The sequence below is a fragment of the Benincasa hispida genome, chromosome 6, assembly GCF_009727055.1.
Source record: "Benincasa hispida cultivar B227 chromosome 6, ASM972705v1, whole genome shotgun sequence".
NCBI lineage: Eukaryota > Viridiplantae > Streptophyta > Magnoliopsida > Cucurbitales > Cucurbitaceae > Benincasa > Benincasa hispida.
Genome location: NC_052354.1, coordinates 11912358 through 11935390, shown reverse-complemented (window position 1 = coordinate 11935390; position 23033 = coordinate 11912358). Strand labels below are relative to the sequence as shown.

At 28.3% G+C, this 23033-nt stretch overlaps 2 protein-coding genes across 2 annotated transcripts; both read right to left on the bottom strand.

Moving 5' to 3' along the window:
• Nucleotides 1–68: 68 nt before the first annotated feature.
• On the bottom strand, nucleotides 69–4348 carry LOC120080093 (universal stress protein A-like protein). The gene is made up of 4 exons (XM_039034649.1): nucleotides 4053–4348; nucleotides 1131–1252; nucleotides 728–846; nucleotides 69–413 (listed from the first exon to the last, which is right to left on the bottom strand). Exons 1-4 carry the CDS (start codon nucleotides 4228–4230, stop codon nucleotides 305–307), a joined length of 528 nt encoding a protein of 175 aa, XP_038890577.1. The 5' UTR covers nucleotides 4231–4348; the 3' UTR covers nucleotides 69–304.
• Nucleotides 4349–9631: 5283 nt separating this feature from the next.
• Nucleotides 9632–10270, bottom strand: LOC120080480. Its single transcript, XM_039035141.1, has one exon. It carries the CDS (start codon nucleotides 10187–10189, stop codon nucleotides 9701–9703), a length of 489 nt encoding a protein of 162 aa, XP_038891069.1. The 5' UTR covers nucleotides 10190–10270; the 3' UTR covers nucleotides 9632–9700.
• Nucleotides 10271–23033: the final 12763 nt, after the last annotated feature.

The following is a 23033-nucleotide window of genomic DNA, read 5'->3' as shown; positions in this document are numbered from 1 at the left end:
TGTAATTCAACGTCTATTTTCTGTGAAATTCCATACAAAATACCTGTTTTCTAGATAGAAGAGAACGGTTTTAGCTAATATCTCACATGGAGAGGATGTCTCACCAATTCCCAAATGGGTCATCAATCAATTTTTAACAAACAATGTCTGTACGCTTGAAAAAATCACAACACGAATACAAATCAACGACGAATTGGCAACTTTTGCACGCTAAATACACAAGACGCTCACCAAAAGTTTCTTATTTATAAACAAGATTGATCAAATAAAATCAAAGATGTTGCGAGTTTTAACGGCTGGAAGGTCAGTCGTCGACGGGATCTTCGGGTGTCTCGTCCTCCCTGCGTTTAATTGTAATGACAGGGCACTCGGCATGTTTTGCACAGAATTCACTTACGGTGCCCACAAAAACCCTGCAGACAACCATAAGAAGAATTTCCAGGCAGTTAGGTCTCAATTCCATAAAGGTCATGATAACGGGACTATATCAATTACGTTTGAGAACTCCCCTTAGTTTAGATAAACCCCCCAACAATAATAAAAATAACCCTCATTAACGAATTGATAAACAACTCCAAGAAAGCCAAACGGATTTTGATAAGGCATATCGGGTCAATAATAAACAGTCTCGGGACAGCTCTAAGACTGGAGATTGGAAGAAATGAAAACATGTATCTTGTACTTGAGAATCAGTAATAAGCGCTAATAAATTAAAACTAGAGCATACTTTTTGAATGGGCCAAGCCCCCTGCTTCCCACAACTAGAAAATCAGGTTGCACGCGTTTTGCCTCTAGGCAAATTACTTCAGTTGGATCGCCTTTCTTAAGCCAAGATTCACAAGCAACCTACAAAATTGGGAAACGATTACTGCAAAACAAATGAACACGACTAACTTGCAAAAGAACTATGCAAGTAACACAGAAAATGACAACTGTGTTTAAAAATTGAAAAAAGAAGAAAACAAAAATGATCCAAAATTGCCTTCTTTTTTGTGTGTTTAAACAGACACGGTAATATTGTTTGGTTTTTAAGGATATGAACAGCATGTAAAGGGTGACTGAATAATTTACATATTTAGATTGACAGATCACTCCAGCATGAAAAGTCATATAAACATGAATTACATTACCCCGATTTCGTGACATCTAGTGACAAAGTACTCCAGTAGATGAAGCCCTCTTGCATTGTCCCTTTGCTTCAACTCTTTAAAATCATCAGGTGATGCGAAGATACTATCTACGTCATCAAAACCTACAAAAAATCAAATGAGCAGAGTACTGCTGTGGTTAGTAGTTATTTTTTAACATATGATATATGAATCAGTATCATTTTGAAATATCGTACGCTGTCATCCTACATCAGTTCTCATTGTAGTTATATAAGAAAAAAAAGAGAATTATTGGAGAGATGGGAGAAGTTGTCCAGAAGGTCAAATTACTGAACGTGTCCCAAGAGGTGCAGCAGCATTATACTAACACTGCAAAAAAAAAAAAAAAAGTTGATCCACTTTCCCAAGTCATCGTATGGTACCTACTAACGAAACCCGGTAAACATTATGTTGAGAACTATTGCAGAACAGTGTGAGAGATGGTTTTCCTCAAAAAGGGCCAGTGAACTTAAGGTTTCATAAAGAGGGTAAAAGTAATTAATATGACCACACGAAAATTATCAATTGCCAATTTATCGTGTACAAATTGCTTGTCTATGATATTTATGGTAAGTATTATTGCTAACTGCAAGACATCCAAATATGACCAAAACATTCACAAACCAAATGCAAAACTCAAGGAAGTCCATGCATCAAATTAGCCTCAGTGTGATGTCTGATTATCAAACATAACATTGAATTTGGGATGACTTTTGAGAAAAAAAAAATGTTTTTAGGTTAAAGCACACTCCTAAAAGTGCTTATACAAGAAATACTAAAAGGCATATTGAGTAAGTTTTTTAGTGCTTTTAGAATTTTTAAAATTACTTCTGATAATCAAACGAAAACTAATTCTGAAAAGTACTTATGATGGGTTAAACGCACGTTTCACCCTCTCAAAAGGCATCCTGAACTTATTCTAAGAAAAACATCCAATTACGGCAGAAAATTCAAATTCGGAAACCAAGTACCAAGCTCAGGGGAAGCACAAACATCAAATTTTAAGCAAAGTGTTTCTCTACAGAATATCTACGAAAATAAATTAATTAATTAATAAAATAAAATAAAATAAAGCTCTTTAAGTGAATTGGAACTAAATCGTTTGGTTTTTTAATTTTATTATTTTAAATTTCGGGCATGTTTGGAACATGGGAGCATGCCATCAGACCTTATTACGAGAACAGGATAACAGGGTATACCTCTGTTTATGAGTCCTTAAGTTCAATAGAACTCGGGGGATGTTAAGGCACATTGAAAACATGCTTAGAAGAGAAAATGAAGGAAAAGACACTAACAATTCTTCAATAATAGTATTAAGAAATAAATAAACACCTGGTAAAAACTAAACAGGCGGCAAAAGACTAGAATAGGACAGGGATAAGTTTACTTTATGAATTCAATGAAGTTATGTGAAGACATAAAGATTAATATTTAACATAGAAGTTTTTTATTTGTGGTGATTGTTTATTGTTTGTAGGACATTTGATCATATTTTACAGTAGGAGACAGATGCATGCTTAGAGGAAGAGGAATCAAGTCCACTTAAAATTAAAGATAGCAACAGTTCACATGTATTATATCTAGTGGTTGTACAGAACTTTGTGTATAATTCTAAAGAAGATATAACATAGAGTTGTGTGAGTGAATTGTAAAAATTAGCATTAGTCCACAGTTGGAAACATGAAATCACTGTTAACATGTCTGATAGATTCAAAAGAACTACGACAACTAGGCCTGCTCTACAATACTAGTCGTCAGTGAAAACAAACTAAGAAAAGCAAGATTTCAAAGGCGGTTATCGAAACACATTTTCTAAGTTACTTTGTTTTAGAAAAACTAAAAGACTAGTTATTAAATCAAGTTTATCGATCAACCACTTGATCTTCCTTACATCCAAAACGAATTCGATTCAATCGGTCTCTGCTAAGGCCATGTTCTAAACTTTCTTTTCTTTTCTTTTGATAAGAAACATCAGGAACTTCATTCTGAAAAAGGAAAAATCAGCCTAAGGACAGGAGTAGGGAGAACCTCCCCACACCCCGGAACTAGTGCCTGCCAATTGTTAATGGGCCATGTTCTAAACTTCTATAAAATGGTTTGTGTGAAGCGTTTGTATCTCACATCCATATCTGAACCAGATAAAGTTATCATCAACAAGAATAGAAATAAAAGCAGGAAGCATGTGCTGCAATACTGCAAGAAAACAATAAGTTGTCTTTTTATTTATTTAAAGAACTTTTGCTTTTCAAAAAGCTACTCTTAACTAACTTAAAACATTTTTCAAAATTTTCGAAGGCAGCAAGTGAACATAGATTTCATAAGAAGAAAATATTACGACAAAAAAAGCATGTATTTCCCCCAACAATGTTAATGGAAAAAATAGTTTAATCAATTACCATCAGAAAATGAATATATAAAAATTCATCACCTAACAGGAAAAATACATCGAGAAAAGGACAGAGGAAGCTCGTTTCCTATTCATAGATTCCAAACTTCAAGAACTTTCAAAACAGAGAATCCATCGTGCACATGCAAATCATCTAAATCAGTCATCAGTGCGATCGCTGGACATCTTATCAACTAATTTACAAAATTTCAGATCAACTAAGACGACTGCATGGTAGCAGAACAGAATTTAGGGCATAGATTACATTAAAGACTTATAAACCGCACTTTAACACCTTCTAGACTTAATACGTGACTGCGTACGCCCTTACAAACACTTACAAAACAAGAATACCTTCTCAGCTCCAAAATAAGCCAAAATCGATCAAATTAAAGGCCGGAGTTGATCTAAGGAAGCTCAGATTCCACAAGGCAGGAAACAAGTAACAGAATAACATCGCATTTCAGATAGTGATTGGCGATACAGAAAAGAAAGAGAGAGAGAGTAAAGAAACGAACCGTCTTCGTCAGGCACAAGGACATGGAGGAAGAGGAACTTGAAACCAGAGGTGTTGGAACGGACGATCTTCTGGAGAGTCCATTCGAAGGCTCGTTTGCTGCTAATGGAAGGGTGTGGATAGCCTTTGATGGTTGACTGATTCACAGCAACCATTATTCGAGTCTGTTCTCCCTCCATTAATGGCTTCTTCTTCTTCGCAACAAGCTCTCTCTCCTCTAACGATGTTTCTCGCTCTCTCTCGAGTCTCGAAGCTTAATGGTGCGCCTGGATTCTGCTGTTTGGGCAACCCCACAATTTATCGTCTTCCAGTTCCATTAAAGAATGCCCCCACTTTTTTTTTCCTTTTTTTAAAAAAAAAAATATGTGTAATAATTTATTTCTTAAAATTCATAAAATTTTATTCGTAATAATTAAGACATCCAATCTTAAATTTTGTAATGGTTTAGTTTTTTTTTAAGAAAATATAATGATTTAGTCGAAAAATATAGTTAAAATTAAATGGAATTTCTTTCAGGATAACTTACACAAATTTTGTTTTTAATTTAAAAACTAGGCCTATTTAATAATCATATTGTTTTTTTTTCCAAATTAAGTTTTTTTAATTTTATATCAATATTGTTACTATTTTTTTTAAAATTATATTTCAGTGACCTACTTGACACAAAGTTAAAAATTCATAAATGATAGAATTACTACACATTTTTTAAATTCAATGATCTATTAGACGCAAATTAAAAGTTGAAATGATTTATTAAACGTTTCTTAAGTTTTTAAGATACCAACTTAAAAATTTTGAGACTAATTAAACTCGTAATTGATTGTAGATCAAGTATTAAATTTCTATAGACATATTTTATTAAGCTGATTTAGACATATTGAGTATTTCATCTAAATAAGAAATGAAAGGTGACATTCACTATATACATCATGAAAAAAATATCTGAAGTAAATAAATAAACAAACAAATATATATATATATATATATATATATAATATATATATATATATAATTAAAAATAAACTGTTATTGATTTAAATATTTTTATAATTTCTACCTTATGATATTTTTTTTTAGAAAAAAAAGATATAAAATAGTTGAATTTTATTCAAACTAATTACTAGCCTAATTTGATTGATTTCATCTTTCATTATTAATAAAATATGTATATTTCTTTTTCATCTTCAATGAACATTTTAAAAAATATATAATCAAGTTTATGTTTAGATTATTTTCATTACAAACAGTACAACACTTTAAACTTTGATTCTAATTTTGAAGTTTTTCTTCCCATGTTATTTATTATTTAATTTTTTTTAAAAAAAAGTTATTTAGTATTAGAAAACTTATTTTAAATGACAAAATTGTTAAAAACATTTAAATAGCGAAATATCACGGTATAGATCGTGATAAATTACTATCTAGGTTATGTTTATCTATGTGATTCATTTTTCTATATTTAAAAATCATCTTTAAGTTATTTATCTTATTGCCTTTTTCACGATGAAATTGTATTTTCCTTAAATTAAAGTTAATGGTGGTTTGACTTTGAGCATTTCTACCAAAAACATTTATCTTATTCTAAAATAGTTGTGATTGAATTAATTGAAACATGTAAAAAATTTTCGAGAAAAATACACATTTGGTCTCTAAATTTTGGGTTTAGTTTCTATGTTGTTTCTAAATTTCTAAATATTATATTTTAAGTCTTTATATTTTGAATTTGATTTTAATTTAGTCCTTAGGTTTTAAAATTTTAAAATTTATACAATTTTACCCTTATGTTTGAGTTATGTTTCAAATTGGTACCTAATTTCTAAGATCTATCATTTGAACCTCAAATTTTCACTAAATATTCACTTCCAATCTTTAGCACTAATGTCTATTAATTAATTAAAAATAATTATGAATTTTATAGTATTGAAAAATAGTAACATATAATTAATTATAATTCTTTTAAATTATTTAAATAAATAATAGAGGTTAATACTAAATTTGAAAGTGTATTTAGTAGGGTTGTCCAAAAAAGAAAAAAAAATAAAAGAAAAACAACCCGCATAAACCAAGATAGATATTAGGAGTCGTTTATTTCGCAAGCATCCTAAAATACTCGGATGGAAGGTATCTGGAGAGTTTGGGATGCCTTCCTGAAACATGCATGAGTTTTTTAGATTCCCGAGTTGGAGACATCCCCATTTTACATTTTTTTAATCTTTTTTTATTATATATATATATCTTCATTTGCATCATATAATTAAAAATAAATATTGTTAACCATATATATCATTTTTTGTTATTATTTTTCAACTAGATATTCAAATTTAAATTTAAATTAAATTTATTTTCTAAAAAAATCTTAAATTATGATATACATTATTTTATTGAGAAAAATAACATAAAAATAATATATATTATATTGTTTTAAGAATAAAAATTGATAAAAACAAATATGTTATATAAGTTCAAATGATATCAAAATAATTATAAATTAGTGAATAAATCGCAAGGGCGTTCTTGAACATTGTGTAAATTTAAGATATTTTCGCATGGAAATCCTACAAAACAAACACAGTTATCAAAATATTTTTAGATATTTGCAAAAATACTCCTACAAAATAAACATGGTAATCTAAAGATGTCGGCCATCTATAATTTTGTACATCTAAAATTTCAGATATCTAAAATTTTGGTTGTCTACATTTCCAAAAGACAAACGCCCCTTAAACTATATATGTATTCTGTCTTAAAGTAATTTTTTTTTTCTTGGTTTTTCTTTTTATTTTGGTATTCTTGTTATTTTTGTGTTTTTTTTTCTCTTTGTGTTTTTCTTTTTAATTTTGTATTTACTGTTTTCATTTAGTTTATTATTTTTAATTTTTTTGTATTTACCTTTTTTATTTAATTTATTTAAATTTTTTCTTATGTTTGTATTTAGTTTGGGAATGGGTCCTTGCGACGGGGAATCCCTATCCCTACCTTCATTTGATAGGGATCCGGTGGAATTTCCCCTTTGGATATAGGAATGGAGAATCTCTCTAGCCCCACCCTAGCCATTTCCAACCCTAATATTTAATGAAAAGTCGATATTAAAAGCGTAAATCTTGGAACCTATGAATCAAGTTGAAGTAAAATTCAAACTTCAAGAGAAATTATAACATTTTGAAATTTAGGGTTAAATTGAAATCAAACTCCAAACTTAATGACTAAAAGCGTTACATTTAATACCTAGAGTGCTAAATTGAAATCAAGCTCAAAACTTAACTAAAAGTGTCACATTTTAAAAATTGTGGACCAACTAAAAACTAGACCCAAAATCTAGAGATCAAAAATATTTTTTTCCCATATTCATCATTAAGATAGAAAATTAATGATAGAAATGTAAGAGAGATGTCTTATTTTTGTCCCTACTCAGCACCTCATAATAAGAAAGTGATGCACAATTAGTGTAAAGATCAATCCTTCCAAAAGATCAACAAACCTAAAGATTAAAGTTTACTATTTGAGAGAAAACATCAAACGATTATACTGAGAGTATACTCACTATATTGAAATCAATACAAATTCAAAGTTCATTCGGGACCAAATTAAAACATAACTCAAATCTCAATAACTAAAGTGAAATCATATCTCATTATACTGAAATTAATATAAATATAATGATGACATTTTGAAACCTAAGGACTAAATTGAAATCAAATTCAAAACTTAAAGACTAAAAGTGTAACATTTTGAAATCTAGAGACTAAATAGAACCCAAACTAAAACGTATTTCTCAATATTCATTAAGATAGAAAATAATGATAAGAACGTAAGAGAGAGATGTAAATGTCTTATTTGTCCCTACTCAACATCTCAATATAAGAAAGTGATGCACAATTAAAGTAACGTAACAAACATTACAAAAAGAAATATTCTTTACGAAAGAAGTATAGCTTTTGTTCTTCCTCACTACAAAAATGCCCTAAAGAATTGGGAAAAGATATCTTTAGTTTCTAGGATTTTTCACTTGGAATGTATTTAATCAACACACTAAATAGGAAGAAATAAGGCCAAAGTTGTATCCATATAAAAATCATATTACATGATCAAATGCACATTCAGAGTTAAGAGAAGATGCTTCACTATTCTAGCTCACATCATCAAACCCCTTTTATTTGAACAAGAAACAACTCAACATGACCACATCTTTAATCCACACTTATTTTTAACAGTTTTAAAATACTTTTTAAAAATGTAATTAATCAATATACTAATAAATATGAACTATTTGCCCCTTTCTTGATGAATCTCATTAGTTATTCAAGATAATATTATATTAGATTTAGATCTACTTTATTTTATAAAGGTATTGAATTGTAATAAAGGAATGAGATCTTATCGCCAAAGATCTAGCACGATCAAGACACAACCACGACACAGAAAAGTTTATACAACTTAAGAAAATAGTTCCTAAGAGGAAGAGCCAACAGGAATCTCCTAAGAAGATGCCCACAATCCACTTAAAAGCGACATAGAAAAATATCCGATTGCACAATCTGACTAATTACTTAGGGAGACTCTAAGGTATCTCATGATCACACAAATTATGCTCTTTCCAAATATGATAAATAACAATACAACGAGCTACCCTCCAAACTTTACGCAACAACTAATTACTTGCACTCATATGGTAAATCCAGTCAAACGCTATGCTCCAATGAGATATGTTATGGAAACACCTTTCCTACAAGAGAACATCCCCAAATATACCATCTAAAAGGACAATAAAAAAAAAAAAAAAAAAACCTCGAGATTCAATCCCGCAGGTGCAAAGAACATATATACACTCAGTTATCAAGACTCCATTAATTAATGTGACCATGGGTCTGTAGCCAATTCTAAACAGTAAGACAGACAATAAACGTCTATTTGAGAATGTCACTCCAAACCAAAAGAGGTTAGACCAAAACACCATAAAATACCTAAGACGTAAGTACTTCCCAACACAACCTAAGTTTGTTTTTCAAAAACTATTAAAGAAGAAAAACCATACCTGAATTAAATTGTTATGAAATTAATTAAGGTCAGAAATAGGTGAAACCATATTAGAAAGGTAGGGAGCAAAAAAAGGAACTTATTTATGGGATTGGGAATGGAAATGAACAGATGCTATTCACATGAGAATCTTACTATTCCAGCTGCCAGGGCTTAATGCAAATTCATTTCCCCTCATTAATTTACTAAATGTTCTCCCTCTATCGCTTTCAAGTCCCAACTCGGATCAAAACTCAACTAGTTATAACATAATGTCGATTAAAAAAAAATGTTCAGATCTTTCCTTTTTCTATATCAAGATATTGATACGAGTCGATGTCGATTATCATTAAGTTAAACTTTTTCTTTTCTATATCAATATCCTGTTGGTAGTGTACGTGAATTACTGTTAAGTTCGGACTAATGTGAGAGTGACATTCAATAAGAAATATATTAACCAATAAACTTTACTTAAGTCATATATTTCTTTTGTTAATGGATATTAACAAGAAGGATTATTTTGGAAATGTAGTTGAATAATTTCTAAACTTAGACAATATTGGGCAGAACAATGCTAAATTAATAATTTACCTTATTATCTAATTAACTTTACAAATTAGAGTAATTAAATTAGAACTAATTGGAATTAGGCCAAAGATTTGAATTCCCAGTGAAAGAAACTCTTCCAAATCCCAACTGACCCACCTGATACAATTGCAGCCAAATTCTCTCTGCTTCAAATCTTGCACTGAAATTCCCCACCGTCTCTTCTTCCTCGCCCGATCCCGGCGAAATTTCCGGCAACCCCTCCTCACTTGCCGCACACCCACCAGTCTCCGCCGCCGTAGCGCCGTCGCATTCCCCTCTCCGGCGAATCAATTTCCTCTTCTTCCTCTTCTTTCTGGCCCGCTGCAGACACCGCCGCCCGACCATCCACGGCAGTTTGATCAGAGCCAGAGCCAAGAAGCTGACCACCGAGCACGGGCAGCAGCAGACGGCGACACAATCCGCCACCAATCCGGCAGTGCACGACCGGCAGTGCTTGCCGGAGCAGTCGATTAGATCGGCGCCGTCGTCCACGGCGAATCTACGACGCCGTGTGGGTCGAGATGGGCTTTCTTGCATTTTTGAATTTCTTGATCGGAGGCTGCAAGAAATTTAGATGAACACTTGGAATATAAATTCCTTTGGAAAATGATTTGATGGTCGTATTTATAAGTGGAAATATATGAAATGAAAAACTAATAAGAATAATAATAAATATAAAAAAAAATTGTTCTCTCTCTCATTTAATACCCATTTGTTCATTACATGAATGACCCTGGTTTTGCATGATGAGAGAATTTTTCTATAAAGTGAGGTAAGGTAAAAAGTGCTTTTGGTTTAACCCATTAAAAATACTCTTCAAATTTTAATTTTGGATAATTGACATATAGTACTTACAGGATTAAATAATTAACCACGTGCCCTCGCAAATACATGAAATCTAACCTTCTACTTATGTCAAAATACACTATAGTATTTTATACAATAAAGATGACCAACGATGAAATTATCCGTGGATATGTTGATATATTCGTAAATTAAAGGGTTCGATATTAAATCTCCAACATCTTTTATACATGCTCGTAAAATATAAAAATATCTTCTATTCTAGAGTAAAAACAACTTAATTGTTAATCTAAATAAGTTTTATAAATTCTATGACTTACAAAAAATATTTGTAGATATTCTATCGTTATATCTATTGATATATCCATAAAATTAAAATCTCGATATTGATATCGACATCGATATTTTAATCATTAGGGATAGTCATATCTATCATAGCTCTAACACAATGGTTATGTCTATCACAATCTTTATTTTTCTCACACTTTATTGTGTTTTCATAGTGAATATTACAATGGAGTAGAGAAAAATGAACATCGCGATAGACATGGTCATCATGTTAAGCTACGATAGATATAGTCATCGGACTCATCTCTAACGTGATAACGATAGTGCTAAGCAGAATGTTAGATTTTATTGATTTGTGAAAGGCGAGTAATTAATTATTTATGAAGCAAGTCTATAACAATACTTTTAAAAAATTGTGAATATAGTAAAATCTATGAAAGGTAAAATCTATCTCGGATATGTTTAAAACTACCTTTTAATTAAATGGACAGAAAATGGGTAGTGAAAAAGGATTGGGTGGGTAAAAAAGAGATTAAAAAAAAGTTACCAGTTCGGGTAAATGTGGCAGGGCGTGACAGAGATTTAGAAAATAAGCCGTTTTGGATAAACGGATTTTAGGAAATTAGGAATTAGGAACTTCCCTCTTACGTTTCTTGTTTTTTTACTGTCCCATTCTAATATAGTACATACTATTACTAACACAAATATCCCTTCATTTCTTTTAAACTTTAATTTAGGAAGAAATTAAAATTATTGGTATTTTAACTGTTTGAATTATATTTGATTTAGTTATTTTAATTTAAAATAAAATAGTATATCTCGATTATATAAGCAACTAACAATAACATTGTATTCTATAGTTTATAATTAAGTTTTTTTTTTTTTTTTTTTTTTATCTTTTTTAATCTTATGAACCATTCATGAAAAGAAACTATAGAAATATACTAATGAAAAATTATTTCAAATAACAAAACTGTACTAAAATTTGAGAATCTATCAATGATAGATACTGATAGGCTTCTATTCGTGTCTATCAACGTGTCACTAATAGAGTCTATCAGTGTTTATCATTGATAGATTCTAAAAGTTTACTATATTTTGTAAATATTTTTGTTCACTTTTTTTATATTTGAAAACCGTCCTATATTAATCCAACCATATAGAATATTTAAAAACTTAGCCACAAAATCAAATAGATACGAAAGTGCTCCAAACTTTTTTTTTCTTAAAAAAAATCTTCAATCCTTAAACTTTGATACTTTGTAGAATTCACAAATCTATGAAGTCACACAATTAAAAGTTAAGAATTTTCATTCAGACATAATATTCAAATTTATATCAAATAAAACAAATACGTTTTAAAGTTTTTTTTTTAAGTTGTCAAAAATTTATTAAACACAAAATTGAAATTTTAAAGACATTTACACACTTTAGGGATCAAAATCAAATAGACATAAACCTCAAAGTTCAAAGACTAAACTTATAACTTAACCTTAAAAAATTACCTAATACCCATCAAAATAGTCTTCCTCCACGTAATCTTTTTTTTAAAAAAATAAAGTGTGATTAAAAAATGATTAAAAGTATTTTTTTTAATATATGTGAGTTTTCGAGATAGCTTACGAGTACTTCAACTAATCTTGCGAGACAATCTACCTAATTCTAGAAGAATACGTTAAAGAAATTCGTAATATATTAAATCCTAGATAGGTGACCACCATGGATTGAATAACTCATTAACTTTTAATTTCTTTACCAAGGTCATGCCTCCTATTTACGATTAGGTCAATCCACGATGGTAAAAATTATTTTTTAAAAAATTACATACAGAAAACCTTTCAAACACAATAGGGGGAATCAATTTTATTCTATACTCCATAATATCATATATTACAAGTAAATAAATTTGAAGCTATAGATCAAAACTAGAAAACTAGTCCCATTCAACACACTTGAATAGGGAAAAAAGAGAGAAAAAGATATGAAATTGGAGGAAAGAGAAAAATGAGTAAAAAGAAAAAAAAAAAACTTATTAATTAGAAAAATGAAAGAAGTGAGATGTGGTGACCACAATAAATTAGAAGAAAGGAAAAATATATGACATTAATAACAAATTTCCATGAATGAAAAAGGTGAGCTATGAAATAGGGAATGTGAGTGAGACTAGACAATTCACATCAGACCCCAAGTTTATGAAATATATTCCTCCTTTTGTTGTTTAGGTAAATGGAATTATTACTTCATGTCACATTCTTATTTTAGCTTTGTTTCTATTTATTACCTACTTTTAGTTTTGTTGTTTAATTTTTTATAACCACATGATCGAAACTTGAACATAGGTCAACTAGTTAAGCACTGCTCACGTATTATATTTTGAAATTAAGACTGAATTTTTTTTTTTTTTTTTTTTTTATGTTTAATAGGTTCATCAATTTTGGAATAGTCCAATATATCAAAATTTTATTTTATTGATATTAAATTTAAAGTTAGAAAGAGCTACCAGACATTTCAAAAGAAAAATAAATTAGTGCATGTTTGATAGGTAATTTGAAAACAGAAGTTTGAAAACAAATGATCAGTGAAAACAGAGTTGTAATTCATATTTTTATATTTGTGTTTGGTAACATATTTAAAATTTAAACTCCAATTCGAATAAATTTTTAAAATATGTTTGATAATATAATTATAAACCATAAGACTGATTATAGTTACTCAGTAAATATTAAGTTCAATATAAATTTTTATTAATTAATGTATAAACTTATTTTATGTTAAAAATTGTATAAGTATTATTTTGTAATATCATATAATATATAATATATAACAGATAATATATTATATATTTTAATTTAACAAAAATATTATATTTGTTAGGGTTAGTTTTCAAATATAGGAAAATAAGCTAAAATATTTACGATGATATTTTGCTATTATTTGTAAATATTTTTAGTAATTTTGTCATTTAAAATTTCAAATTCAAAATATAAATACACTAAAGTTACAAAAAATGAAATTTGCATAATTTGGATCACAAAATTCAAAAACAGTTTTCGAAAACAAAATACGAATTGATCCTTATATTATTAGACATAGAATTGAAATATATGAACTTTATTAGACACTTTTAAAGAATTTTAAAATTATTAAATACAAATTAAAAAGTTATATGTTTTTTTTTTTTTTTGACAAATAAAAGTTTTAAGTTTTAAGTGATTATTTTGATGGGACATGTATATATTAGTTGCTACCTAAATTGAATTTGGTATGAGGACACATTTGCCCTTCCCACCATGATTTCCCCCCCACCCCACTATTTTTCTAAAACTTGAGTTTTCGCCCTTTTTCTTTAATGGTTTTAATAAAAGGTCCCAAACTCTGGAGAAGACTGTTTAGATAAATTTCCGTTAGTTATTTTTTGTTTTTAATTTTATATAAAACTTGAGGGGAAATATATTTATTTATTGGTTATTTTTAGCTTTCCAAAAATATAAATTAAAATATTATTTTACTATTTTGACTTGTAAATTGCATTATTGAGTAAATAAAAATAGAAAATAAAGACCTAATAAATTTGAATATTTTATTTTAAAGAAATTTGATGTTCTCACAATCAAATTTAAAAGCTATTCACAAATTATAGGTTGAATCAAACCATAGAAACTAAATTTTAGTTATCTTCAAAGATGGAGATAATATTTGTAATTTAATTTAAGAATCAATATTTTTTTAAAAAAAAAGACATACAAGAATGCTCTAACTAAAAATAAAAGATATTTAACAAAATATAAAAATACGACCAACTAAGAGTATTAAGTTTAGAGTTTAAATTGATGTAAACTATAAATTTTGACTTACTAAATTAAAATCCTGACATAAATTTCTAATTAATGTCTCATAGTTTTTCATCTCTTCAACTTCTTGGATCTCATGTCTCTATCATTTTTCTTTCTCTTAGCTGTTTGAAAATTTCGAGAATTGGAGTTTTAATGAAAAATTTTCATACTTGTTCAATTGGATTGATGGTTCAAATTTTCACTCTCACATGTCACTGAATTAAAAAGAAAAGCTTTCGTAAGGTTAAGACCTTGTTTATTAATCACTTATTTTTTTATTTTTAGTTTTTGAAAGTTAAGTTCGTAAACTAATATTCCACCTCTAAAGTTCTTGGTTTATTATGTATTTTCTATCAATGTTTTAAAAAAACTAAACCAAGTTTTTGAAAACTAATACCTCGTTTGGTAATCATTTCATTTTTAGTTTTTAGTTTTTTTAAAATTAAGCCTACAAAGATCTCTTGCACCTCTAATTTTGTTGCTTTGTTATCTACATTTTACTCATGTTTTAAAAAATCAAATAAAATTTTGAAAAAAAATAGTTTTTAAAAACTTGTTTTTGTTTTTGAAATCTAACTAAGATTTCAACTCTTATACTTGAGAAAGTTTTAAACTATTGTAAGGAAGTAATGAAAAATAGGCTAAAATAAAAAATGAAATGGTTATGAAATGAGATTTTAGAAAATAGTTTTTAAAAATTCTTTTTGTGTTTAAAAATTGAGAGATAACAGTTACCAAAAAGAGCCAAGTAAAAAATGGTACCAATATCTTAAAAACCAAATAATATATTTAGTATACTATTGACAAGGAAGAAAAAGAAAGGACAAGCCCATGTTTTTTTATTTTTTTGAATATGAGTAAATAACATGGCATTAAATTGGAATCCTTTGTCTGTTATGGGCAGCATCAAACAAGGATTTTTTGTTATTTTAAATATTCAACAATAATATGGAAGGTTTTGCAAGAGAAGAAGGATGCTCCTTCCTCCTTATTCACATGTGCTCATAGGTCAAGGATACCCTCATCAACATGCCCCACTCATATACAAAAAATTTTAAATTATTTACAAAAATAGTAAAAAAAAAATACTGATATCAACGATAGATTTGTATTAGTTTCTATTATTATCATATCAATGATAGGCTTCTATCAGTTTCTATCACATATAGTATCAACAATAGACTTCTATCAACCTCTACCTGCCTCTATCGAAGATAATTAAAATTTTCTATTATGTGTAAATAGTTTTCCTTATTTTTTTATTTTTTATTTTTTTTAATTTTTGATTTTTCATTAAAAAATAATATTCTCTTTTTTTTTGCCCATCCACTAACACACATATTTTTACTAATATTTGATTAAACTATACTAAGAATATCTCTAGGATTCAGAAAAAACAAAGCTATTTTAATCTCTCCAAGATAATATAATATAATAACATTGAATTAACTTTGTTTAATACAAAAGAAACTTGAAGACATGTGAAAATTAATTATGCTTTGTATTTTTAAATAGGGAGGAGAGGCACAATTGCTCAAATAAAAGGATAAAAAATGTACTATATGCTTTTGATTTGTTATATCATCCTTGGAAATCATGCCATATCTTTTCTTTAAAAAAAATATGAGCTCAGTAATTACCAGTCAACTTTAGGGAGTAATTTCAATTATATAATTAAAATTGGCATTATTACATTCGTTCTTAGTGGTCAAATACTAAAAAAAAATTATGAAAGGTTAATTTTCAATTTTATGACACACATATATTTTTTTAATTAACAAAAGAACTTGGATTGTTTCACAACTTAACTGGTTTCAAACCGAGGATTATAACTGGTCTTTGGTCAGGGATGAGCAGGGAGGGGATACCCTCTCCGTCCTCATCCCCGATTATTTTTTATTTTATTTTATTTTTTTTAATATATATATATATATATTAATATAATAATATTTAAATAAATTATATATATTACAAAAAAATCGGGGATGAGGGAAACACCCTGCTGGAGACGGGGTGAAGATGGGGAATCCCGTCTCGTCCCTAAGCCCGTTGCTAACATATATACTATATTCTATTGAGTTATTTTCGTTTTGACACGACTTAACTAGCTTGAAATTCTATGTATTGATTTTTATAGGTTAATAAGATGATTAATTTTTACCATCATGGGTAGGCCAAGAGAACATGGGTTAATTCTTAGTGGCCTATCTATGAGTTACTATCCTACTAGTTTTCTTGATACACAAGGTGATTAGTCGAAGTATGTATAAGTTAGTATGAACACTCACAAATATAAAAAAAAAAAAATAGATGATTAATTTTTCAAAAATGAAATGTTAACATGTTTATGATTTTATTTTGTTTGAAGAGTTCATACTTCTAATATGTTTTTTGTTCTCTCTTTTTAAACTAAAAATTATGAAAACTCTATAATTGGTTAATGTGGGTTGAGTGTTGTGAAACTAAACTAGATTTTTAAGCCCCTAATCATTTGTTTTCTAATGCAATATAAGAGACATAACTCACAAAGCAAAAAAAAAAAAAAACAAAATATAAAGAAAAAAAAGAAAAAAAAAAAAAGAAAAAGAAAAATATAATATATAAAACTAAGTTGGTATCTATATTAAAAAAAAAAAAAAAAAAAGTCTTCTGAACAGTTCAGACACAAACTATATACAAATTCCAATATTTGAACAGCCCCATGTGTTTATTAAAAACCCCAAAACTTAATATAGTTTTCAATGTACTGAATAAATATGTACTTTTGAAAATGAACTAATGATTCAAAAAAAAATCTAATTAGAAAATGCACAAAAATAGAGAAAAAAAAGAGTTCCAAAGATAAATGGTAAAAACTATCATTGAAGTATGATGATAGTTATAATTATACTTTCAAACTTTCGATTGTAAAAATAGACTCTTCAAATTTATACAAATGTTAAAATTCACCTCTCAAACTTACATAATTGTAGAAATTATGCCGATTATGTAAGTTTGAGAGTTTAATATTTATCATTTCAAGAGTCCAATATCTATCATTATCGTAAATTTAAAAGTTTTATTTTAAAAATTAAATAAATTTGAAAGTGTAATTTTAATTATTATAAGTAATTATTGCAATTTACCTAAAAAAGAAACCAATTAGATGGCCGTCCAAACAAACACATTTAAAAAAAATAAAAACACGAGTTTAATTTTCAAAATTCAATATATAAGGAAAAAAATTAGTGACAAGCCAGTTTAAAAGGTTTATGACTCAAATATGTGATAAAATATCGATGATAGATATGTTTGAAAAAGTAAAAAACAAAATATTTTAAAAAATAATAACTTTAAATTAATATTCACACGCTTTTTAAAACAAATTAAAATGTTCATCATTTATTCACCTTATAATTTTCCCTTTTTTTCATGATTTTTCTTTACATATGTAAATATCAACGTTGAAAATTTAATACCATAATAGTGTCTCAATAGTCATTGAAAAACAAGAAATATAAAAATATAGGGAAAAAAAAAGAGAAAAAAATGATTTTTTTAAAAAGGTAATTGGAAATGGGTGTGGCATTTTCTACATTAGAGAAGAAAAACACCAAACATCCAAAGAAATAAATTCAAAAATAAAGAAAAAAATAGAAATAATAATAATAATAATCATATAATTTTTAAATTCCTTTGAAATTCAAATAATCACAATGTAACCAATCTCAAACGAAGATCTCAAAACAAAAATATAGCATATCACTCAAAAGAAACCCTAATTATAAAAGAAAAAAAAAAGCGATGGAAAAACTAACCGGAAAAAGAAAGAAATAGCGAAATCCCGAGAAAACGACGTTCGTTCTGGATCGAAACGGTTTCTGAAATTGAGATGGATGGATCTTGTAATAGTGTTGAGAATGATCTGAGAAGTGCTTTTAGTTTTTTCTCTTACTTCTGCTTTTCTGTGTAATATTATATATATATATAATTAAAAATTAAAATTAAAAAATATATATAAATTAATTAATGAATGTGAAGTATTTTTTGGAATTAAAAAAAGTGATGAAGAGAGAAAGGGAATTAAAAGGAAAAAAAAAGGGATGATATTGATGAGTACCGATGGGAGTGACAGCGAATATTGGGAACTGCTTCTCTCTTCTAATATATTTTTTTTTTTAAAAAAAAAAAACCGCTTTTCTCTTTTTTTAAAAATACCCACATATATTTATATATTTTTCTTTTCTCAAGATTTCGATTTGAATGCACTAATTTTTAGGAGAATCGATGAGTTTTAAATTTTAAATATCTTTGTAAAAAAACAATTTATCTTTTGGTTCATGGGTTTATATGTAGGTGTTTGGTGATATAATAAAAAATTAATTTAATGTTCGATATCAATATTTGTTTTATAATAGATCTTAATTATCAACTTATTAGATTTGAAAATGTTTTTCTTTTTTTAAAGACTTGAAAATGTTTTATGTTAAAAGTTTTGTATAATCATATTATCTTGTAATAGCATATGATTTATAATGAATATTTTGATTTAACAGAAAGATAAATTGAATTTATAGTATTAAACACATTTTTTTTTTTTTAAGAAAATAGTGTTACATATTTAAACCATATATCTCTTAGTCAAAAGTACCTAACTTATGTCTATGTTTGTTTTTAAACAATGATTAAATTGACAAGAGTAATTTTTAATATAGTTCCTAGGAAGTGGTTAGAAATAATTTTGAAACTCATTTTAACTATTTCAAGATCACTCATATTGAAAGTCTCAATTTCAATTTTCAATAAGATTATTAAAAATAAAAATAAATAATAATTAACATATTAAAAAAATATTTAACTAAATTTATTGATGCCAAAATCTAGATATGAGAGAATGCACTTGACCTTCACATGATAACAATAGTAAATTTATAATTCAAGGAAGATGTGAGCTGCAAAATAAGAAGAATATTGGTGTTAAAGGTTTTTAGTTGTAGCAAGAGTTTTTAGAGATGAGAATGAACTTACATTCTTCTGAAGTCATAAAAATGTATTCATGGTAAAGTTATAATATAGGGCATTCATACAAGGGTTTCTAAGTCATATTAGGTTAATTCTTGAACCAAACAGGTCAGGGCATGCATTTAACATGCCATGTTTTTCAAATGGGGAGGCTCGACCTCGACCTCATCCTTGATCAAGGTAGAGGCCGAAGAGGTCATTTGGACTTTGACCTAAACTATCTTCTTCTCAAGGCCTAAATTAGGTCACACCATGCCATTCATCAAATGGCAATAGTCAGATTCGACCTTCTTCTTAACGAGGCATAGCTGTTGGGGATTGTGCCCTAAATCTCGTGGTTTGTAATCTATAAACGAAATTCACTTATTTAATAAAATAAGGAGTTATTTTATATGACATTTAGCATTGTGTAACTCGATCTAATAAACTAAGATCCAAGGTTATTGTATGTAACTTAAGCATGTATGTGGTTGACATACATGTGGATTATGTTTAAATAATAACCTAAATGGTCTATAGTATATGGATAAGATTGAGTGTCTTATCCTGATGACACTATGAATATGACACACTTTGCAATTGTTACAATAGTTGTAAAGTGTTACAAACTATGTGATTCTAATCCTTCATGTGGAAACATGTGAGTGAGAGCATCCTATATAAAGAGTTTGTATAAGACCAAATCGCGAAATGATTTGTCTCTTTTTATAACATTGTTGCTTGAAGAGATTAACATTTCAATAGGATGACCATAGGTGACTCGACCTTAATCCTGAGTGGGTTATGAACTCCTGTCTATGAAGGCAATCATTTGATCTGTATGGGTGAGAATGACTAGATTTGTAGTCTTAATATGCCTACTATTTTGGCAATTTGTCCAAGTAAAGAGCTAGGAACATAGCTATACAAGATGAAATTCAGTAACATAACTACACAAGATGAAATCCACTCATTCCCAATTTTAGTGTAAGTAGATGAATTGTTCCCTTAAGAGTAGATTCTGGGTCTTGAACAATGAGGCGCCTAATCTTCTCATTGGCTAAAGAGGGGTATAGTTTATAGTTGGACTATAACCAATTGTTCATTACAAGGATCAAGTGCTTAAAGAGATAGATGTAACTATAGTGGTAAAATAGTAACTGGACCTAGTTGTAGTTACAAGCGATTTATGAAGAGTCGACTTATTGTTGATTGGTTATATCCGTAGATACAGAAATAAATCTACATTGCGAAGAGTGTAGTAGTGGATCTTTAGTGGAGTGATCTGCACTTAATGGATGTTGATTAATTAATTGAATAGTTTAATTATTAATTTTGTATCATTGGAGCTTTTAATATATAGTTTCATTAGGTCCCCTTGCTAACTGATAAAACAAGGGATGAATGGTTTTGGAATAATTTGAATTGTTCAAATTATTTAAGGAAAATTTTATATTAATATGATTAATATAATGCATAATGTATATTGATAAATTATAATACATAGTTAATTATAAATATGATTTATTATAGAGACATAAATATTTGAATAAAATTCAAATTAATATAACGTATGTTGATACATTATAGTTAATTATAAATAAGATTTATAATTAATAAGAGAGATAAATATTTGAATGAGATTCAAACTAATATAATGTATATTGATATATTATAATATATAATTAATTATAAATATGATTTATAATTAATACTATATAATATATAAGAGTAATACATTTGAATAACATTCAAATATTCATTACATGAATGAATGTGATTCATATAAATACTATAATTTGAAATTAATATGAATGAGATTCATATTAAAACTATAGGTTATGTGAGATGATGTCATTTGAATATGATTCAAATAAAAATTTAAATATATGATATTTAAATATATTTAATTATATTAAATGATATTTAATATATAAATTTAATAAGAATCTGCATTAACTGGAGAGGAGTTGTAACTTCCCCTCCATAATCACTTTCTCTATCACGTTGAACTTTGGGTGGTAATCTGTAATAGTTAACACAATAGATGTCTCAAACTCACTCTTTCATTTTCTCTTTGTAAAATTATTCTCATCTCTTTCCCAAAACACAAGAGGATCCCACAATCCTATATTCCCTGCCGGAGAATAGTAAGTTTTTTTTTGTGGTGTCCACTGTTTGTGAGTGGTGGTGTTCGTGGGAAGAATTGGAGTTCATTGAGTTCGAGACACGTGTTGTTCCGTTTCGTGGAGAGGAGTTACGAGAAGAAGAATCTTCAAGGGTAAGTTCCGTTTCAACCTTCGTCTCTCTGTAGCATGCTTATATTACTTAATTGTTTATTTTGTTTTTTTTTATTTATGTGTTTTTCAAAATTGATTATACATTGGCACAATGTTCACACGTTTTCGTGAGGAATTCAATTCCTTCAATAGTCAAGTAGGTTCACTATAGAAAAAAAAAAAAAAACCCCTTTTTAACCCAATATGTCAAATAGTGTGTTGTTATCTAGTGAAAAGACACTTAGCATAATGTTTTGATCCTAAAATGGCTTAAAAAGAGCGAAACGAGTAAACATGTCCTTAATTAGTTTTAAACAAGTTTAGAGCGATTATGACCAATTTTAGGAGCATTTACGGTCCATTTTGGTATTTTTGCAGAAATAACTTCTGTTGTCGATGTGCTGTCAGAGCAATGCAGCTGCATCACCTGCCCTAAACCTTGAAAACAAGACTTCCACAAGTAGTTTGTGTTTCACTTATTATTATTATTATTATTTGTTCCCAAGCTGTTATTTGACCTCAAAATCAACTAAGATTTCATGGAGCATGAACTTTGGCAACACAACCCTATAGACTCTATATATAAGACATTGAAATCATAAAAACGTGAAGAATCGGATCTTTGAAAAAAAACCCACGAAATCATTCCATAATCTCTTCAAGAATGAAAGTTCCTTTGAAGAGATGGCTTCTTTAGATCAAGTGTACTCGTGAGAGCGAGTTGTAGAGTGAGATTTACTTTGAGAAAGGATCAAATCCATCCTAGAGAGCACCTTAGTTCGTTGGCTTCATTCAAAGGCCTTGTTTACTGTATTTTCATATTTCTTCTTTTAGTTCTTCACTGTTTTTATTTTTATTTTTCTATTATTCCATCATTTTCCTGTAATTCATGACATTTTATTCTTATATTATTATTTCATTATGGCTTGATTTTCTTAAGGCATTCGGTCTTGTAGATATCTTAAAGAATATGACTTAGTCAATGTATCGCGTTGAATCACATTGATCTTTCTATTTCTTTTGTTGAAACTTGTGTTATCTTGTCGATTTAAATTGATCACTTAAATCAACATGCTAATTAAGTCTTAATACTGAAAATGTTAATATATAAACGGATCTCACAAAAGAATATGAGATTATGAGTTAGAGATAAGACATCACATGACCATATAAATAAGGCACACCGTATAACCAAGA